The sequence below is a fragment of the Lonchura striata genome, chromosome 20 (genome assembly GCF_046129695.1).
Source record: "Lonchura striata isolate bLonStr1 chromosome 20, bLonStr1.mat, whole genome shotgun sequence".
Classification (NCBI taxonomy): Eukaryota; Metazoa; Chordata; class Aves; order Passeriformes; family Estrildidae; genus Lonchura; species Lonchura striata.
In genome coordinates, this window is record NC_134622.1 from 11286588 (window position 1) to 11303498 (window position 16911).

Here is a 16911-nt window from a genome sequence, read left to right on the forward strand (position 1 = left end):
GGGAGGGGAAGAGGGAAGCAGAGGTTGTACAAACCTGGTACCAGAATATCCAGTGTGGAGAAACTAGCTTTCCTTTGCTGTTTACTTGACTAATAATTTACTTTCATTGACCAAATTTAATAAGCAGTTATTAACTTAGCAGACTTATTTCTATCAGGTGCTTGGAACTGCAAGCACCATATTCCTGAATATGGAAAAAACAATGTTTCCTGCATTTTCCTTCCTTTTTAGTGTTTACTGGGACTACGCATTGATTGTGCCACTGAGCCAGATCGTCTGCATCCACTGTCACCAGCAACGTAAGCTTAACCCTTAAGCATATATTCCTTAAAAATACAGAAACAGGAGAGCCACTTGAATGATTACTTTTCCTCCCTCAGTGTTGGGAACACCTCTGACTAGTTCTGGCCATGTGGGAATGAGTGTTAAAATCTCCAGTCCCAGCTGATAGAGGATGACAACTGTATGAGGCTTTCACAGTTTGCCTGTATCTTGAGTTTCTTTAGGACTAAAGGGCTGATATCATCCTTAGATCACACTCTGCCTTACAAAGGTTTATTTATCTACTTAGAGATGATCCCAAATAAAATTCACGTAGAAGGTAAGAGCAGATAAGCTCTGATGTAACAGTGTGGACTCCCCTTGTCCTCCTTGCAGCAGAAAGCAGATGGACATTAGTGCTGGTGAGTCAGGATGGGACGCAGAGGCCTCCGCTGCACTTCCCCCAAGGAGGGCACCTCCTCGCCTTCCTGTCCTGCCTGGAAAATGGGCTCCTGCCCCGTGGCCAGCTGGAGCCCCCGCTGTGGTCCCAGCAGGGCAAGGTACTGCTTTTTCTGCTGAGCTCTTGGGTGAGGCTAGTGTTGATAGCTCTGCTCCACAGGGTCTAGCACTGACTTGAAGCAGCTTTATGGTAAAGTAGGACACAAAATAACTCCATTTAGTCCACTCTGCTTCTTACACATGTGGTCTTTAAAAGTTGTTCATACCTTCATTACCCCATTGAGCAATGAGCTGGAATCAAGTTGCATCAAGATACAAACCCACACAATAGAAGTGAGGCTCAGATGGACTGGACAGAGCTGCTGCCAGAGGCTTGGGGTGCCCAGCTCCCATAGGTTGCAAGAAAAGGCTGGTTTACACAGAAAAGTAGTATTAAGTACCCCTAAAGCACCAACTATATAAGACTCCACTGTTTTCTCCCTCAGGTCCTCTGAACATTGAAACTTCGGAGATTTAAGATGCCAAAGGTCTGTAGTACTTAGTTGGTTGTACTCTGTTAGTCACTCATAGCTGAATGTATGGAATTACTATTTTCTCTAGGGCAAGGTGTTTCCAAAGCTTCGAAAACGGAACAGCAACAAATCAGTGGACCTGGAAGAGATGACAACTGAGGACACATCCACGGATTATGTCTTCAGAATTATTTATCCTGGACACAAGCATGATAACAGTAAGTGCCTCTGTTCTGCTTTGTTTGAAAAAAAAAAACAAACCCAAATTAAAAAACAAATCAGGCATCTGAGAAAATCTTGGAAGTAATATTACCTGCAGGTAACAAGCCACAGTTTTGTAAGGGGGTAAAAAAAACAAACCTCTAATAAATTCCACTGAGAGATAATTGTGATCAACAGGTACAGCTTAGATTTCCTTAATGCAGTGAGACTTGTTATCTTTTCCACTCCAGTAGAAATGGAGTTGAGGTGGGGAATCTTACATTTACTCTGTGTTTTACAGAGCTAGTTTTCAAAATACTCCCCTGGGCTTGCAAACTGAGACTGAAGCAAGAAAGATTGCTTGACTAGCCAAGAGCAGTTTTGCTTCTGAAGTGACGATATTTTTACTGGCCACAATGCTTGCTCATAATGTTGTTATTAGGAAAAAAACTCAACCATAAACCCTTAAAAGTACCCCAAGAACTCCCTGGGCTAAGTTTTCCTGGCTTGGAAGCACAAATTTAACAATGGATAAATAAAGGACCTTCCAAGGAAACAAAATGAATTCCCAAGTACCAAACCACCTCATGTCATCAGTGAATACAAATTCCTTACATGCAAGAAGGCATTTGAGCTAGTTCTCAAACAGCGTGTTCAGTTTTATTCCCCTTGGCAAAGAAGCAAGAACTTCCTGGGAAGATCAGACCCTAAAGTTTACAGGGGGTTTGGAGTTACTGCTCATACTGGGACTTGCTGCAGGGTGAGAAAGCAGGAGTCTCCTCTGCAGCCCCCTGACCCGGGCTGCAGTGCTGGCTGTGCTTTGTCAGGGCTCCTGGGCTGGCACAGGTAAGTCTGTGCACACTCCAGCAAAGCACCTCGTGCCTCGGCCTGCTGCAGGGCTGCAGGTCCTGTGCCAGGCAGGAACTCTGCCTGTCTGCAGAGCCACACACACAGGGAGTGACATTTGCTGTCCAGATGCATCTGGCACAGGTTTCAGGGAAGGGGCCACAGCACTGCTAGGACACAGTGAAGGACAGAAGCTAGCTGGAGCCTGGAATTCCTGTGGAGCCTTGCTCAAAAGCATACTCAGCTGCTGCAGGCTGGAACTGGGATCTTTCTCCCTGGCTGTGGTGTGCCACGTGTGCTCTCACAGCCTGTGCACACTCAAAGGCTGGCCTGAGTTTGGTGGAGCATGCTTTGTTTCTGTGAGAAACTCAGTTTTCACACACATTTACAAGAGCTTGTGCCCTCAGCAGAGGGCAGGATTCAGGTCCATTGTCTTTGCTGACCATGTCCTTTTGAGCTTTCCCACAGCACTGAGTTCTTTCTTCTTATGCTCCTCTTTCACTATTTTCTTTGAGCAGTAACTATTAACTACCACCACTTAGCTGCCAGCCGCTCTACCTCTGTTGACGATGATGAGGAGGAGGAAGATAAGCTACACGCAATGCTATCAATGATCTGCTCTCGGAACCTCACAGCTCCTAATAGGATGAAAGGTTTTTATCCTCCTCCCCCTGTGTCCCAGAGCTCTCTTGCAGCTCCTTCCACTGATGCATACAACAGTGTTGGCATTATGACAGGGAAAGACATTTCACTCACGCCATGGGATCTGGAGATGGAGGTGACTGTGGGGAGGCTGGCAATGGGCTCAAAGCCTGTGGGGAGTGGGAACAGCATCTTCCCTGTCCTTGGTGTGTGTGCTGCTGAGCAGCAAGCCTCCTCTCCTGTGGGGCTTCCTGCCCCACCTTCATAAAGGCTGGAGGCTAGAGCAGGTTCTCAGGAGAGAAGGAGGGAGTGTATCAGCTTTGTGAGCTCACAGGTGAGGTAGCAGAGTATGCAGAGGAGGCTGTGTGGAGATGCAGTGCCTGTCTGGGGTCAGTGCTTTCATTCCACTTGCATCCATAGGCTGGGTGGGCTGCAGAGGATCAGCTGTGAACTCCACCACCCCTCCACAAATTTGTCATCTATTTCTTCATATTATTTAAGTTGCTATTCTCAAAATGTGTGTGCATTTGGCATCCAGTAGTTTAGCTCTGAATTCTGAGAAGTCCTTGCTTTCGCTTATAGCCTGGACTGGTGGGACTGACTGCAAGAGACAATAATTGCCCTGCATCTCTGTACAATGCCGAAGTTCTGGGTTAGACAGGGCATGAGCAGGTGTTCAAGGAGAGCCTGAGTTCTTCTAGGCTGCCCACACACTTTCCCCAAGGGAGAAGTCCCTAGAAATTGATAAAGCCCAGCCCAAGTTAATAAAGAGTTCTTGGAATGCATGGATGGAAAGAAGTTCCAAAAACAGTGTTGCCCTTGAAAAAAGACTCTGTTTTAGGAAGTTTCAGTGTGTCCTAACTGATCGTGCCTGGATATGGGCAAAAATGGGAAGGAAGATATTTAACTGCCACATACATGTTAACCAGAAGGAACACAATTTAGTCTTTAGTCAGTTGATAGAACATGTAAGTTATTCCACTAGAATGGCTGTCAGGTGTCTGCTTTTGGTTATTTAACCTTGAAGGGGATGGTAGAGTTAGGGATGTGCCTGGGAATAGTCTGTCTGGGCTGCTGTCTCTCCAGCAGCCCCATCCCATAATGACAACACTGTTGTAGCAGGTTTGCCAGCCATCTGCTTTGACATTTTGCAACATGCTCGACTTCTGCATGTAGCTGAAGTTACAGATAACACCACTACAATTAAATAAAAGATGCTGTTCACTCTAATTCTTCACTAATTCAGGTACCTTTCATCTGAATCTTTAGGTTCTGTGGGGTTCTTTCCTTGTTTCTCTAAAAAACAGAATAAAAAATTAGAACTGAAAAACTCAATTTTCCTGTCTACAGAGGGGAGGCAAAAACTAATGATCTAAAAATGTTTATCCAGTGGTTTTTATTTGAACCCAATAAGAAGCTGCAATAAAGACTGGGTCGTTCAGCTCCTTCCTGAAGAATTAAGGTGAAGAGCATTTTTGCATCACACTTTGTTTTGTGAAATGAAACACACATGACTGCTTCCGCATGAGCCTGTGCTTTTTCTGTTAACAAATGGGTTTACTCCACTCCTCCCTCACCTCTGCCCACTTTCTAATAGGCACTCTTAAAATGCTTTGTGCTACCTTGATTTAAAATGCATGAGATGGTTTGGAATTGCCCCTCCCCACCACTCAACAAATACCTGTTTTAAAAGCACGGCCCAGGGGATTGGATTTTGCTTGTAAATGTTAATTTAGTGGAATACTTTATGACATACATTATTGTATTTGCCTTAATTTTAATCATGGGTGAGCTGAAAGGCCAGTTATTTATTATAAACCAAAAACCCCACGAGTTCAAATGCCAGCTGGGACGACTGAAGAGCTGAAGCCAAGCTTTCTGAAGGGAGCTGCTGATTTTTTGAGTTGCCTTTCTGAAGCTGGTTGAAAAGGCAAATAGATTTAGTAGAGCAGGATAACTCAGGAAGCTGCATTGTACAGTTGGATCACATATTCCTGTAGAAAGTAGACATTGGAACTGTCCTCCTGTGCTAAGTATTTTAGGATCTGGTTCTGAGGGGGAAAGAAGCATCTTCTGAAAGTAACTGACTTAATCTGCCTTAATTTCTTTCATGTTCCAGCTTTCACTCTGGCTGGACCAGCAGTTCTATGGCTGATTCCAGGAACTGCAAAATGAAATTCTGAGGCCTGAATTAAATACAAGGTTGGGCTAGACTATCACTTCTGGCCATAAAAAAACATTTCCATAATCTTACAAGAACCAGTTTAGTTCTTACTGCAGCACCCTTTTCTCTGTTCTCTTGAAACATGAACAGGGATGTGCATGGGCAAGAGAGGGGCAAATGGTGAAGGGGTTTGGCTTCCTGGGAAGGGACGCTGCACAGCATGCTGCAGGTCCAGAGCAGTGGTTCTGAGGATGCTGCTCTCCTGTTCCTGGAACCGAGGCTCAGAGCCTGTTGAGAAGTGAAGCATGAACCATCAGGATGCACAGGAGGAGGAGGGGGAGAGAATGGAAGAGGCTGATGTCCTTCTGTCTTGTCTGGTTTTTCCACAGACACCAGTGAGATGATAGAGATGCAAGGCTTTGGGGCAAACCTGCTGTCGTGGCAGCTGGAGCACTGCAGCCAGGGCTCCTCCTGTATCTCCTGTTCCATGGGCAGCTCTCCCTACGACATTCCCAGCTGCTGCAGCTGCATCCACGACCGGTGAGCAAGCTGTGTGCATGCCACGGGTAAAAGCAGGAAGGTTTGAGTGGTTGCAGCACTCACAAGACAAAGAGTAACAATTTTCAAGTAGTTTCTAATATAGAAAGATTAAGTTAGGCAGCAAGAAATTTAGTTTATTAAAACTAACCTATTAAATTGTGCTCAAGTCACATTTTGATAGAAAAATTTAATCTGGTTATTTTGTGTAGTATAAAATACTTCAGCTCTGGGAATGTTATCTTTAACAAGTCATTAACAACTGAATGAAGGACAACAGTTCAATTTGACACAGACCTGTACAGTGCACCTGCAGCAGTTGTGATTGTGTGTGCCAGGGGGAAATGTGTCTGGGGCCAAAACGCTGGTGGGGGAAATGCTTTAATAATTGGAGTTTGTTATTACTGTGTCCTTTAACTAAATAAATCTTGGTGCAGAGAAAAAAAATGCTGTGTGTAGGATACAGGGATCAGGATGAAATTCCTGAGGCTCTCTGTCTTCACCACCTGCTCTTATCCTGTTGGTGCCTCTCCACAGAATTCCCCTAAAGATGTTGTGTGAAAGCATGAAGAGGCAGATCATTTCCAGAGCCTTTTATGGATGTAAGTGAAGCTTGTGGCCCCTGTGGTATCCATATGTTTATCTAAACAACATGGGATGTTTGGCTTAGAAAGTCTGACTCTAAATTCAGGGCGGTAGGGTGGATGTAAGCGCAGTGCCAGTGTCTCAGTGTTTGTGAGTTTGGCTGCTGGCAGTGGAGGAGCGGTGCACAGTGGAGACAGAATGTGGTTTTACGTGGCAGCGTAACACACGACGTGGCTGTTGCCGGTCTGCGTCCCGTCTGTTCCACCTGTGGCTGTGCTGTAGTCGCCGATGGCCATGCCGTGCGGCGAGCTCGGCCCGGGCAGGGCTGTGCCGGGGGCTGCCGGCTGCCCGGGCCGGTGCTGAGTGTCCCCGCTGTCCCCGCAGGGCTGGCGCACTGCCGGCACCTGTCCACGGTGCGCACGCACCTCTCGGCGCTGGTCAACCACAGCATCGTGCCCCCCGACAGACCCGCCAGCGCCGCCGCCGGCCTCACCAAGGAGGTCTGGAGCAAGTACCAGAAGGACAAGAAGGTCAGTGACACGTCCCCTTGGTGTCCCTGCACGGGCTCCACACGCTGCTCGCTGGGCAGGAAATCACCTGCAGCGGGCCCCAAGGAATACTAAAGGGGTGTGACCACTTCTCAACTTGAGAGAGAGAGGCAGTTCCTACAGCCCCTTCTCTCCTTTGCTTCTCTGGTGATGCCAAAGATATAAATTATTATCAAAGCAACTGATCTATTCAAATTCAGACTATTTTTGTGGAAGACATGACAGCCTACATTAAGCTGGATTTCAGCTAAGGTCCTGAAGGAAGTCAAGCTGCAGAATTTATTTAGTGTCCTGCATGTATTTCACTGTCTCTTACTCAGTGTGAAGTGTCTCTGAGTGTACCCGAGTTAAATACTGATGTGTTGCCTTCAACACTTCTTTCTCCTGGCTACTGTAGAACTACAAGGAACTGGAATTACTCAGAAGAGTTTACTATGGTGGAGTCCAGCATGAGATTCGGAAGGAAGTGTGGCCATTCTTGCTAGGTCACTACAAATTTGGCATGGCCAAGAAGGAGATGGACCAGGTAAGCCATAGCTTCCATGGAATCTGAGTTACATTGGCAGAGTAGGTTTGGTTTTCTGAATAGCAACTACTGGTCTTTATTACTATGTCATATTCCCAAGGGAAAAACACAACTGAAAACATTAGTAACACATGCTAGCAGAGGGGTTTTGATACTATGTTTTAATGCCTAAATGTCACTAAATGAGAGTTCTCTCTTTCTTGAAGTCAGAGAACGTGCATTCAGCTCTCTCTCTGGCATGCACGTGCCCTGAGCACACCCTGTGTTCACAAATTTGTCACTTATACAATGGGGAGACATTGACATTTGGATGGGAATTTTACTCACCCCTTTTATATGGTGTGTTAGCTGAATTATACCTCAGATTGCTCCTTGAAATAACTACCTTTTCTCCACGGTGCTGCATCTGCATGCATGGACTTTTTCTGGAGCTGGGAGCAGCCCAAATGGACCCTCTGGAGTTACTGTGTGCTGGTAAAACATTGCTTTTCTGCGACATCACCCAAAGATTGGCTGAACTGGATGGAACAGTAATGAGGTTTGGCCTGGAATATAATTAACACATTAATCTGCTTTTCAGTTAGTGTTATTACCAGGGAGGTAGCACTCATGCAGTAGCTGATTCTGTTCTGGATTAAATTGATAAGGAGTGGTTTATATATCAAAACATTTGGCATTTTCTAATTCCCAATTACTTTACATGCCAAAGGGTAATTTATATCCCTGAGAGCACCTGCAGAGCAGAAGGGCAGCCTGACCTCAAGCCTTGCCATGGACAAATTGGTGTCTTGCAAATGGGGCACTAAACTAACATTGCTGTGGCAATTTGAGTTGTTTTCCTCACAATAATCTTTAAAAGCCAGTTCTGAACACAGATGGAGAAATAGAACCCTTCACTGTTCAAACTGGGTCACAGTGCAGATTGTCCCCCCTGAATCCAGTCACCTCAGTAGATGTTTATTATAGATTTTATGGTTGTAGTGTGTACATCAGGAATTTTCTACTGAGCACTGCTCCATTCTTTTTTAAACTCAGATTTTCAAGAAAGGCAAGGATATTGGAGGTTTCTTGCATAGATTGCATTTTGCTGTTTCTGATCTCCACAAGTATATGAACTATCAGATTTATGATCCATGTGTAAAAATAAAAGGTATGTCTGGAAATGAACAAAAGGACCCAGATGGTTCATTTTTAGAGTGGGAGATGTGAAGCCATGGCTCATGGATGCTAGCCCCATCTCCAAAGGGCACATGCATTTGTACAGCCAGAACGTAGACCTTTGGCAAGAAGAGATAAATAGTGGAGTACATATGATAGGAATTACAGTAAATACATATGGAAATGTTACAAGATAGAAAAGATCTGAGCTGCAGAACACAGGCTCCTACAGAAGATTTTTCTCCCTGAGTTTGTAACCCTGCTAACTCCGAACTTACCTGGACTTGTAATGAGCTATTCAGCACCAGTACTAAACACAAGTAATAGCTGACTCCTCAAAAGAATAGGTTGTTGGAGACTGAAGCTTACACTGAATGTAGGAGTCTGTTAAATGAGAGACATGAAAAGAGTCATAACACCTGCACATATAGGAAACTCATTGTTCCTTAACTGAAGTCATTGCAGGTGATTTATAGTCTTTGTCTTGTGATGGTATTTTTGCACTCCCAGAGATGGCTGTCCTCCAGCCCTCCACTAACTGTTGTATTTTATGATTTATGGCTCGACAGCTACCTCAAGTGACAAACAGCCTGCAGCTCTTAGCAGGAACGCTCAGGTAGCAGCTCAGCCAGCCGAGTGCGGAGCCTGGAGCCAGCTCACAATTGTGGTTTCTCTTCAGCTCTTGACAAGTGACAGACTAGTAAAATTGCTACGTGTCCCATAATAGCTCAAGGGGGTTTCTGTGGCTGTCTTTCAAAAGAGAAAGCCACCAGTGACAAAGATTTGATTTATTCCTGTGGTGCCCAGTGCGGATGGATTTGGTCATGCACAGGACGGGGCTGTGGGAGCTGGGATCCCAGAGTTTATCCTGGGATCTGACTCTGTACAGGCTGTTGTCTATAAACCTGTGACCTGGAATTCTTCACAAGGGCTGCATTAGAGGTGGAACAGAGGAGTTGGAAGGGGGTGTGATGGAATTAGGGATGATGCAGGTAGAGGCAGCACTTGCTCCCTAGATTGCGTCTGACTTCTGTGTGAGGTTTCACATGACATCTTTTGTTCTGTCCTGGATCACTGTCACAGTGGCACAGTGCTGTTGATAGTGTATGCACCTGCTTATATGGATCCTTTCTGGTTTAATACCCAACACCTGACTACTCCTCTCCAGTCACAGGGATGTGCTGCTGCAGCAAGAGGGCCTCGGCACCCTTGGGCTTTCAGTCTGGGACCCTGCACCTGCCCTAGACCTCTCCCTCCTGTTTCCTCCCAGTGTCAGGGGCTCCTGGCACGGAGGGCAGTGTCTCAGGACGTGTCTCTGTCTGCAGGTGGACTCAGACATTGCTCTCAGGTACCAGAAGGTGATGGCTGAGTGGAAGGCCTGCGAGGTCATTGTGAAGCAGCGAGAGAAGGAGTCGCATTCAGCCACGCTGGCCAAGTTTTCATCGGGCAGCAGCATTGACAGCCACGTCCAGCGGCTCATCCACAGGGACTCCACCATCAGCAATGATGTAGGTACCCCCTTCCCACTCACCATCTGGAATGGGCAGCCCCAGGAGGCACAGGTGGAGGTTAGCACAGCTCCTGAATCCTGGGCAGAGACTGGAGCTGTGGTGTCTCCATGTTAGTGTGAAGAGCAGGTCTGAATTTTGGACAGTCTACAGCTGTTCCTTAGCAGGACATGCCTAAGGGGCTCTAAGGTTCATGTAGGAAGGCAGATCCCCTCTCAAGAGGAACAGCTCTCCAGATCCGTTCCTTGTAGGTCCTTTAGTGAGAGCCAGCACAGGGCAGGTGACGGCTGCTGTCGGTTTTGCAGTTTGGTTTTGCCCGTCGCAGGTGTTCATATCTGTGGACGAAGCGGACTCGGCGGAGCAGGACCCCAAGGCGCAGGAGGACCCCGCGCTGACGGCGGCGCCGGCCCCCGCGGCCGCCGAGTTCGACTCGCCCGACTCGGGGCTGCCGTCCTCCAGGAACTACTCGGTGGCCTCGGGCATCCTGTCCAGCATCGACGACGGGCAGGGCGGCTCCTTCGAGGACGGGGCTGAGGAGGAGGGCAGCGCGGAGCTGGGCAGCACTGAGGCGGGCACCCGCGTGCAGAGAGCCAAGCCAGCCGAGCTGCAGTCCCAGGACTCGGTCCCAGAGGAGCAGCTGAGCTCCCAGGTGGATTACCTGGCGGACGTCGCCTCGCTCTGCGCTGCGTCCTACACAGTAGGTCACACCTGGAGTGCCATCATCTCTCTGAACTGCATTGCTTTTTTAGCAAACCCTGGTGCTTTTTCAGATAGGACTTAATGAGAGAGAGTCCCAAACTAGAACTGCAGCTGGTGGGATGATAACTGAGGATTTTTCCATCCAAATCTTTTCATCTGGATTTTGAGCTAGATTGAAAATAAGGCTGCAAGAAAAATTTGGGTTTTTTTTTTAAGTAGGAGGGCAAGACAATCAGTGTGGTACATTTCTATCAGTTAGAACTTTCCAGTGCCTGAGGGTATGGACAATATCCTGTTTGTAAGGTTCTAATGTTATTTAAATCAAGCTAAAACCTCCATCTAGTCAAACTAGATTCAAACAATCTAAATCTAGATTCAAGATGCCACCACATCAGTTACTCTTGCTGTCACACAGCAGCATAGTTTTTGCCTCTCTCTGCTGAAGTTGTTTAGCTGGAAATAGCCATTTGGAAATAAGACAGTTTTGGCACATTTCCCAGCGAAAACAAATGTGTTTTACCTGGCATTTTTGACAGTAATTGAGTATTTCGATGCCCTCATCTGTTCAGAGTATAATTGTACTGTTTCTCATTTGGTGATTCTCAGAGCAAATTTGCACAGAGTCCTGGGAATGCTGTAAACTTGGCACATCTAACTAAAACTTCTCTGTTCTAGATAGAGTTATTGGACACTGTTGCCTTAAATTTGCACAGAATTGATAAAGATGTCCAGAGATGTGATCGGAATTATTGGTATTTTACTGATGAGAACCTGGAGAAGCTCCGAAATGTCATGTGCAGGTAATGAGCTTGTAAACCAAACTACTTTCACATTTCTGTCATAATCCATAAGCTAATCTATAAACTATAATAATATGCAAATAACAGTCAATAAGAGTTCTCACTAAAGACTTTAAAACAACTTGCCAGAAAGAGGAACAGGCAGCATGGCAGGTCAGAGCATGGGTCCAAGTTTGGAATGCAGGTTTGAGAAGATTTTTCAAGTGACAGACCATATTTTAGAGAACTGTTCTCTGAATGTATGCTGAGGTTTGGGTTTCTCCTGATCAGGATGATAGCTCCGTGCTCAGAGGGCCACTTTATCCAGGCAGCAAAGAGTAAAGGGCTGTGAAATACTCTGGGGAGTGTCAGAAGGTTGAGACTCACACCTTCAGCAGCTTAGGATTTGATCTCACGTATGGAATCAGCCTTCAATACAAAGATTTCTTCTTTCCACAGCTATGTCTGGGAGCACCTAGAAGTTGGTTATGTCCAAGGCATGTGTGACCTCCTGGCTCCTTTGATGGTTATTCTTGACAATGGTAGGAATGGTTTTCCTTTGGGACATGCTGGTATCCTTAGTGAGGTCTTTCCTTAGAAATGCTGTTTCAGAAGGAGCTGTCTGCATTAACCAGGGCTGGGTCACCAGCAAAAGCAAACCTGCAGCTCCCTATTTGTGTTTTCTCCACCTGTGGCTGTTGAAATGGCTAACAATAGTGTCTTGGGGCTGCCCTGGCACTCATTGACTTCCAGATTAAATTTTACCAAAGTTAGTAAAATTGCTGTGTTCTGGTAGTTGCTGATGCTGAAAAGTCAAGTGCAGGCTGGATTCTTTGAAACATAACTAGCAAAAATGGTCCAGAGACAGGAACCAACCTCTCTTTCATCTAAATCCTGGGATTCAGAGAACAGCAAAGGGGAAGCCCCTGTTTTTCCCAAGCCCTGCAGTTCTGTTATTTTGGTTCAAGAAGTCCCACAATTGCCAGCACTGAGTGTCTGCCTTGTCCCTGCAGATCAGCTGGCCTACAGCTGCTTCAGCCACTTGATGAAGAGGATGAGCCAGAACTTCCCCAATGGAGGAGCTATGGACACACACTTCGCCAACATGCGGTCCCTCATCCAGGTGGGTCTGGCTCAGGGGTGTCTGACTGAAGACAGGGCTGGGGCAGAGGCTCAGGACTCGCCTGATGCCACAGGAAGGGTAAGAGCTCCAAGGAGTGGGGCTCAGGTGTGACTTCAGAGCTGGCCAGGAGGAGTTGGAAGTGGATTTGTAGAGTTACAGCCTGAGAGCAGGGGTGGAGGTGGAGATGGACATTTGCCACCTGTTGAAAATCAGTAGGATCTTCACCTTGTTCCTTGGCCCTTTAAAGTCATGGTGAAGAACAACTGTGACTCCTCAGCTCAGCTCTGAGTCAGGGCACCCAGGTCACAGCACTGGCACACACAGCTAAATGCTGTTCCTGTGCTGAGCAGCACAGTGGGGGTCCAGCACCTCTGACCGTGGCTGCTTTCAGACCACATCCTGACAGCTGATGTTTGTTTTCCTTTCTAGATTCTGGACTCAGAACTTTTTGAATTGATGCACCAGAATGGAGATTACACTCATTTTTACTTCTGCTATCGCTGGTTCCTGCTTGACTTTAAAAGAGGTAATAATGTTCTGTGCCTGTAGTTTAGGGTTGTGTAGAACTGTAACAGCTCTGTGTTTTGGTGTGAGGGTCTGTCAGGATGCTGAGTGGCAGCTGAAGAGTTTGTAGCCAGGAAAGGTAATGCAGCTTTGAGATGAAACTGCACTGGAACGAGTCCAGGCTTAGAAAGGGGAGTTGCAAATTCCTGATGATGTGGTTGAAGCCAAGTTCCTGCCCAATGCACATGCCTGTTTGCTCAAGAAGGTGATCCCACTCTTCTGTGAGCTTTGATGCCTCCTGTCTCATCCTTGTGATAACAAGGAGCAGCTCAGAGCTGCTGTACTCAGAGTGAGGTGCCTTGTATGGTGTGGGAGCACCCCTGATCCCAGGTCCTTGCACAAGCACACTCCAGCAGAGTGTTGGTGCTGACAGCCCCACTGCAGAGCCAGGTACACCTGGACACACGTTCAGACCTGCAGCCTGTCACGCAGCCCTGTAGGACAGTCCTGTGCTGCTCTCACGTGTCCCTTGGTTCACGTACCTTCCTGGGCTTGGCTCATCACCACCCCACCTGCAGGCTGTGGCAATTGTTCTTTAAGCCAGTTCTGTCCCTTCCGTGCACAAGTGGCAGGAGTTGGCTGAAGGAGGGGGAGAGGAAAATGAGGAGTCTGAGTAAGGCCTGTAGACAGAGGTGAGAGAGGAGGGACATGGTCAGTTGAATAATCAGATGCTCTTGTAATGTTTATTCCCATTCAGAATTGTTGTACGAGGATGTATTTACAGTGTGGGAAGTTATTTGGGCAGCAAAGCACATCTCTTCAGAACATTTTGTCCTTTTCATTGCCTTAGCACTTGTGGAAGTTTATCGAGAGATTATCCGTGATAACAACATGGACTTCACTGATATCATCAAGTTTTTTAATGGTAAGAGCCATTTTGATAAAAAATAACGAGACTTTGCTCCTTCTCCCTTCCTCAGACTGTCTGGTGCAGTTCTTGTTGTGACAAACCCATGATCATTTTAAGCTCTGAGTCTCAGTGCCAGGTCCTGCAGCACAAGGGATTTCATCCACGTCTTCTGTTTTTAATTCTCCAAAACCAACCCCCTGGAATGTTCCAGGATTGCTGCTTGTTACAGTAATTAATTATTGCTAATGCCACATGAATATCAGTGCTGGGCAGGTGCTGACAGTTCAGATGTTTGTCTGTGTCTCCTAGAAATGGCTGAGCACCACGATGCTGCGGAGATCCTGAGGATAGCCAGAGACCTTGTCTACAAAGTGCAGACACTGATTGAGAACAAGTGACCGTGGACAGGCTGTCCCTGGGGCCTCGCTGTGAGCCACTGGATGGAGCATTCCTTGCACTGTAATTCCAAATGGTGTTTTAATTGCATCTTCCATGTAATGTAATAAATTGTGAGGAGATAGTAACAGACTTTTAAAACCTGAACTTTCCCTTTGCCAGATGAGGTTGGTGTTTGATAGTCCTTGTTACACTGACTTTGTATTTCTAGAAAAAATCTTTTTGCATTCTCTATTTCCCTCTCTAGAAGACATCTGTCTACATCTTTGTGATGTTGAAAGGGGGGGATTTGACAAACTACAGCATTTCTATTTTGACTCGCTGCACCTGTAAAGCCTGGATGCACCTTGTGTGCTCTGCCAGAAGCTGCTGTGGAGCCAAGGCTGGGCCCACTGCTGCAAGCATTGGATGGGGTCCTTGGAGGAACACGGTCCTGGCCTCACTGTCTTTGCCTTGAACATGGAAGAGAATGTGTCTGAGCTCATGTTGCTAAAACATTCGGGTTTGTACTTAGCAGTGATTAAAGCTGGTAAGGTTTCTGGCTGGGAGAGTGGCCTTAACCTAAATGCCACAGTTGATGGGAGCAGTGAGGAGCTCATGAGCTGAAACAGCAGTTTGGCCTTGGCTGACTGACTCTCACTGCTCAATCTTCATGGCCCACACAGACCTGCCTTTGTTCTGCTTTGCAAACTGACCCTGTGACCACTCCCAGCTGCCAGGCCCTGCTGGGTGTTGCTCAGGTGAGCAGGTTCAGCCCACAGACAGCACCCTGCTCCCTGGGCTGTGCAGGGCCATGGAGTCACATCCCATGGAGAGCAGATGGCAGTGCCCAGCCTTCCCCAGCTCCCTCGCTGCACACTCCTCCTCCTCCCTGCCCTGCAGACACAAACCAGGTGCTGGTCTCTGCGAGCAGGACCAGCCCCTGCCAGGTAAAGGAGCTGGCATTCCTGGGGGGCTCTGATTGCTGCTGCAGCCCCTGCTCGGGTGTGGAGCCCTCCTGTGCCCCAGGACAGTCTGTGCCCCAGCCCCCTGCCCGGCCCTGTGTGTCTGTCTGTTCACTTGAAAACTGGAAAAGTATTTTTTAAAAGAATGAGAAGAGTGAGAAAAACCTCCAGCTCCCAGAGCCCAGGGAGTGATGGATGTACAGATAATACTGCACTATTTTCTTTTGGTATGTTGGGAATGTTCTGTACAGCTGTTTCACACAAACCAAATCTGTGAACTTTGCTGTATTTGTTAGAACATTCTGTCTGAATGGATTTTATCAATGTTGTGTATTATTTATTTTTGTTGAGAGCGGACTGTTCTCTTTATTGCTCAATTATTTATGTTTAAATGTAACTTATGAATAAATACTTATCATCAAGGCATCCCATGGAGCTCTTTGGGAGCGATTTCTCTCTCCCCCTGAGGTGATTCCAGCAATGGAGCAGGGATGAGGCTGTCTGGGAGGACAGGGCAGGATGTAATTAATGTTTCTCTGATGAGCTGCATGGGCTGTAGTGCTAAAGGCAATAAATAGGTCACCATTAAGTAGACTCCCAAGGTCCCTTAAATTACTTTAAGGGCAGTTTTCATGTACCCACAGGCTGAGCCTGAGTCAGCCCAGCCCAGGAACAGAAATAGGCTTATGACAAGTGTTAAGAAGTAAGCGTTTCATCCTGAAATTTTAGGCCTGATTGTGCTGTAGCTGCATTGAATCCAGCTGAGCTGCTGGACTTCCAGGAGAGATCCTCCTCCATCACTCCCAGTCCTTGTTCAAACCCTTTGAACTCCTCCAGCTGTGTCTCTTTTGCAGGAGGGATGGTCCCTCCTCAGTCTCACCTGGCTGCTTGGCTGCTACTGGCAGTTTTTGCAGCAGTGTTCCAGGTTTTTAGGCTAAATAGGTCTGCCTGGAGATGAGTCCCTGGGGACTTAGAGAACATTTCCCCATTCCACCATAAAAAGGCCCAAGAAAGGCCTCTGTGTGCTGGGGTGGGTGCAGCCATCCCTCAGCCACTGTTCGTTCCAGCTGCTAATCAGGTATTTATCCCTATCAATAAGGATCAGCCCTTTATGAAGTGTAACCAAGGACATGTTGGCCTAAATAAACTTCCAGTGTCCTTGTGTCCTCTGCGTTCACCTGTCTACATGGTAGGACTGGGGTGGGCAGGGTGCCCTGGGTGCTTACAGCTGGCTCTTGTCCCTCTGTCCTTCCCACACGTCCCCCACCATTTCCTTTGCACAGTCTCAGTAATTTTTAATGCAGTTATTTAGACCCGTCCGTGGTGTTCCCCCCCAGCCCCACCCCTGGCCTGCTGCCCCCAACACCACAGTGGGGTTTGACTTGCCCAGTGCTGGGTGACCGTCCAGTCTGCCACGTCCTGCTGGAGACAAGGGAGCGGGAGAACCTGGGACTGCACCTTCAGCACCTGCAGGAGAGAGGGTTGCAGGTGAGGCAGTCTGGCCAGGCTGCTCAGCCCATCCCTGCCCGCCCTGTACAGCCCCAGCCACGGCACAGGACAGCCCGAGGGGCTGCCTGGGAGGGCAGGAGGGTCCCGGGCACGATGCTGC

At 47.4% G+C, this 16911-nt stretch overlaps 1 protein-coding gene across 6 annotated transcripts in view; it reads left to right on the forward strand.

Annotated features, from left to right (window-relative positions):
• Positions 1 to 15728, forward strand: part of SGSM2 (small G protein signaling modulator 2) — a 37947-nt gene extending 22219 nt beyond the window's left edge. Inside the window, exons 9-24 of one of the 6 annotated variants that reach the window (XM_021533061.2) lie at positions 232 to 299; positions 658 to 821; positions 1321 to 1450; positions 2798 to 2932; positions 5475 to 5625; positions 6160 to 6224; positions 6592 to 6737; positions 7153 to 7281; positions 9765 to 9947; positions 10273 to 10644; positions 11322 to 11446; positions 11885 to 11967; positions 12439 to 12548; positions 12978 to 13074; positions 13810 to 13977; positions 14272 to 15728. In XM_021533061.2, coding sequence (XP_021388736.1) covers positions 232 to 299; positions 658 to 821; positions 1321 to 1450; positions 2798 to 2932; positions 5475 to 5625; positions 6160 to 6224; positions 6592 to 6737; positions 7153 to 7281; positions 9765 to 9947; positions 10273 to 10644; positions 11322 to 11446; positions 11885 to 11967; positions 12439 to 12548; positions 12978 to 13074; positions 13810 to 13977; positions 14272 to 14360 — 2215 coding nt within the window. In that variant the 3' untranslated portion in view covers positions 14361 to 15728. The remainder of the gene's footprint in view (positions 1 to 231; positions 300 to 657; positions 822 to 1320; positions 1451 to 2797; positions 2933 to 5474; positions 5626 to 6159; positions 6225 to 6591; positions 6738 to 7152; positions 7282 to 9764; positions 9948 to 10272; positions 10645 to 11321; positions 11447 to 11884; positions 11968 to 12438; positions 12549 to 12977; positions 13075 to 13809; positions 13978 to 14271) is intronic. The other 5 variants (XM_021533065.2, XM_021533063.2, XM_021533062.2 and 2 more) reach the window with 5 other exon arrangements.
• Positions 15729 to 16911: the final 1183 nt, after the last annotated feature.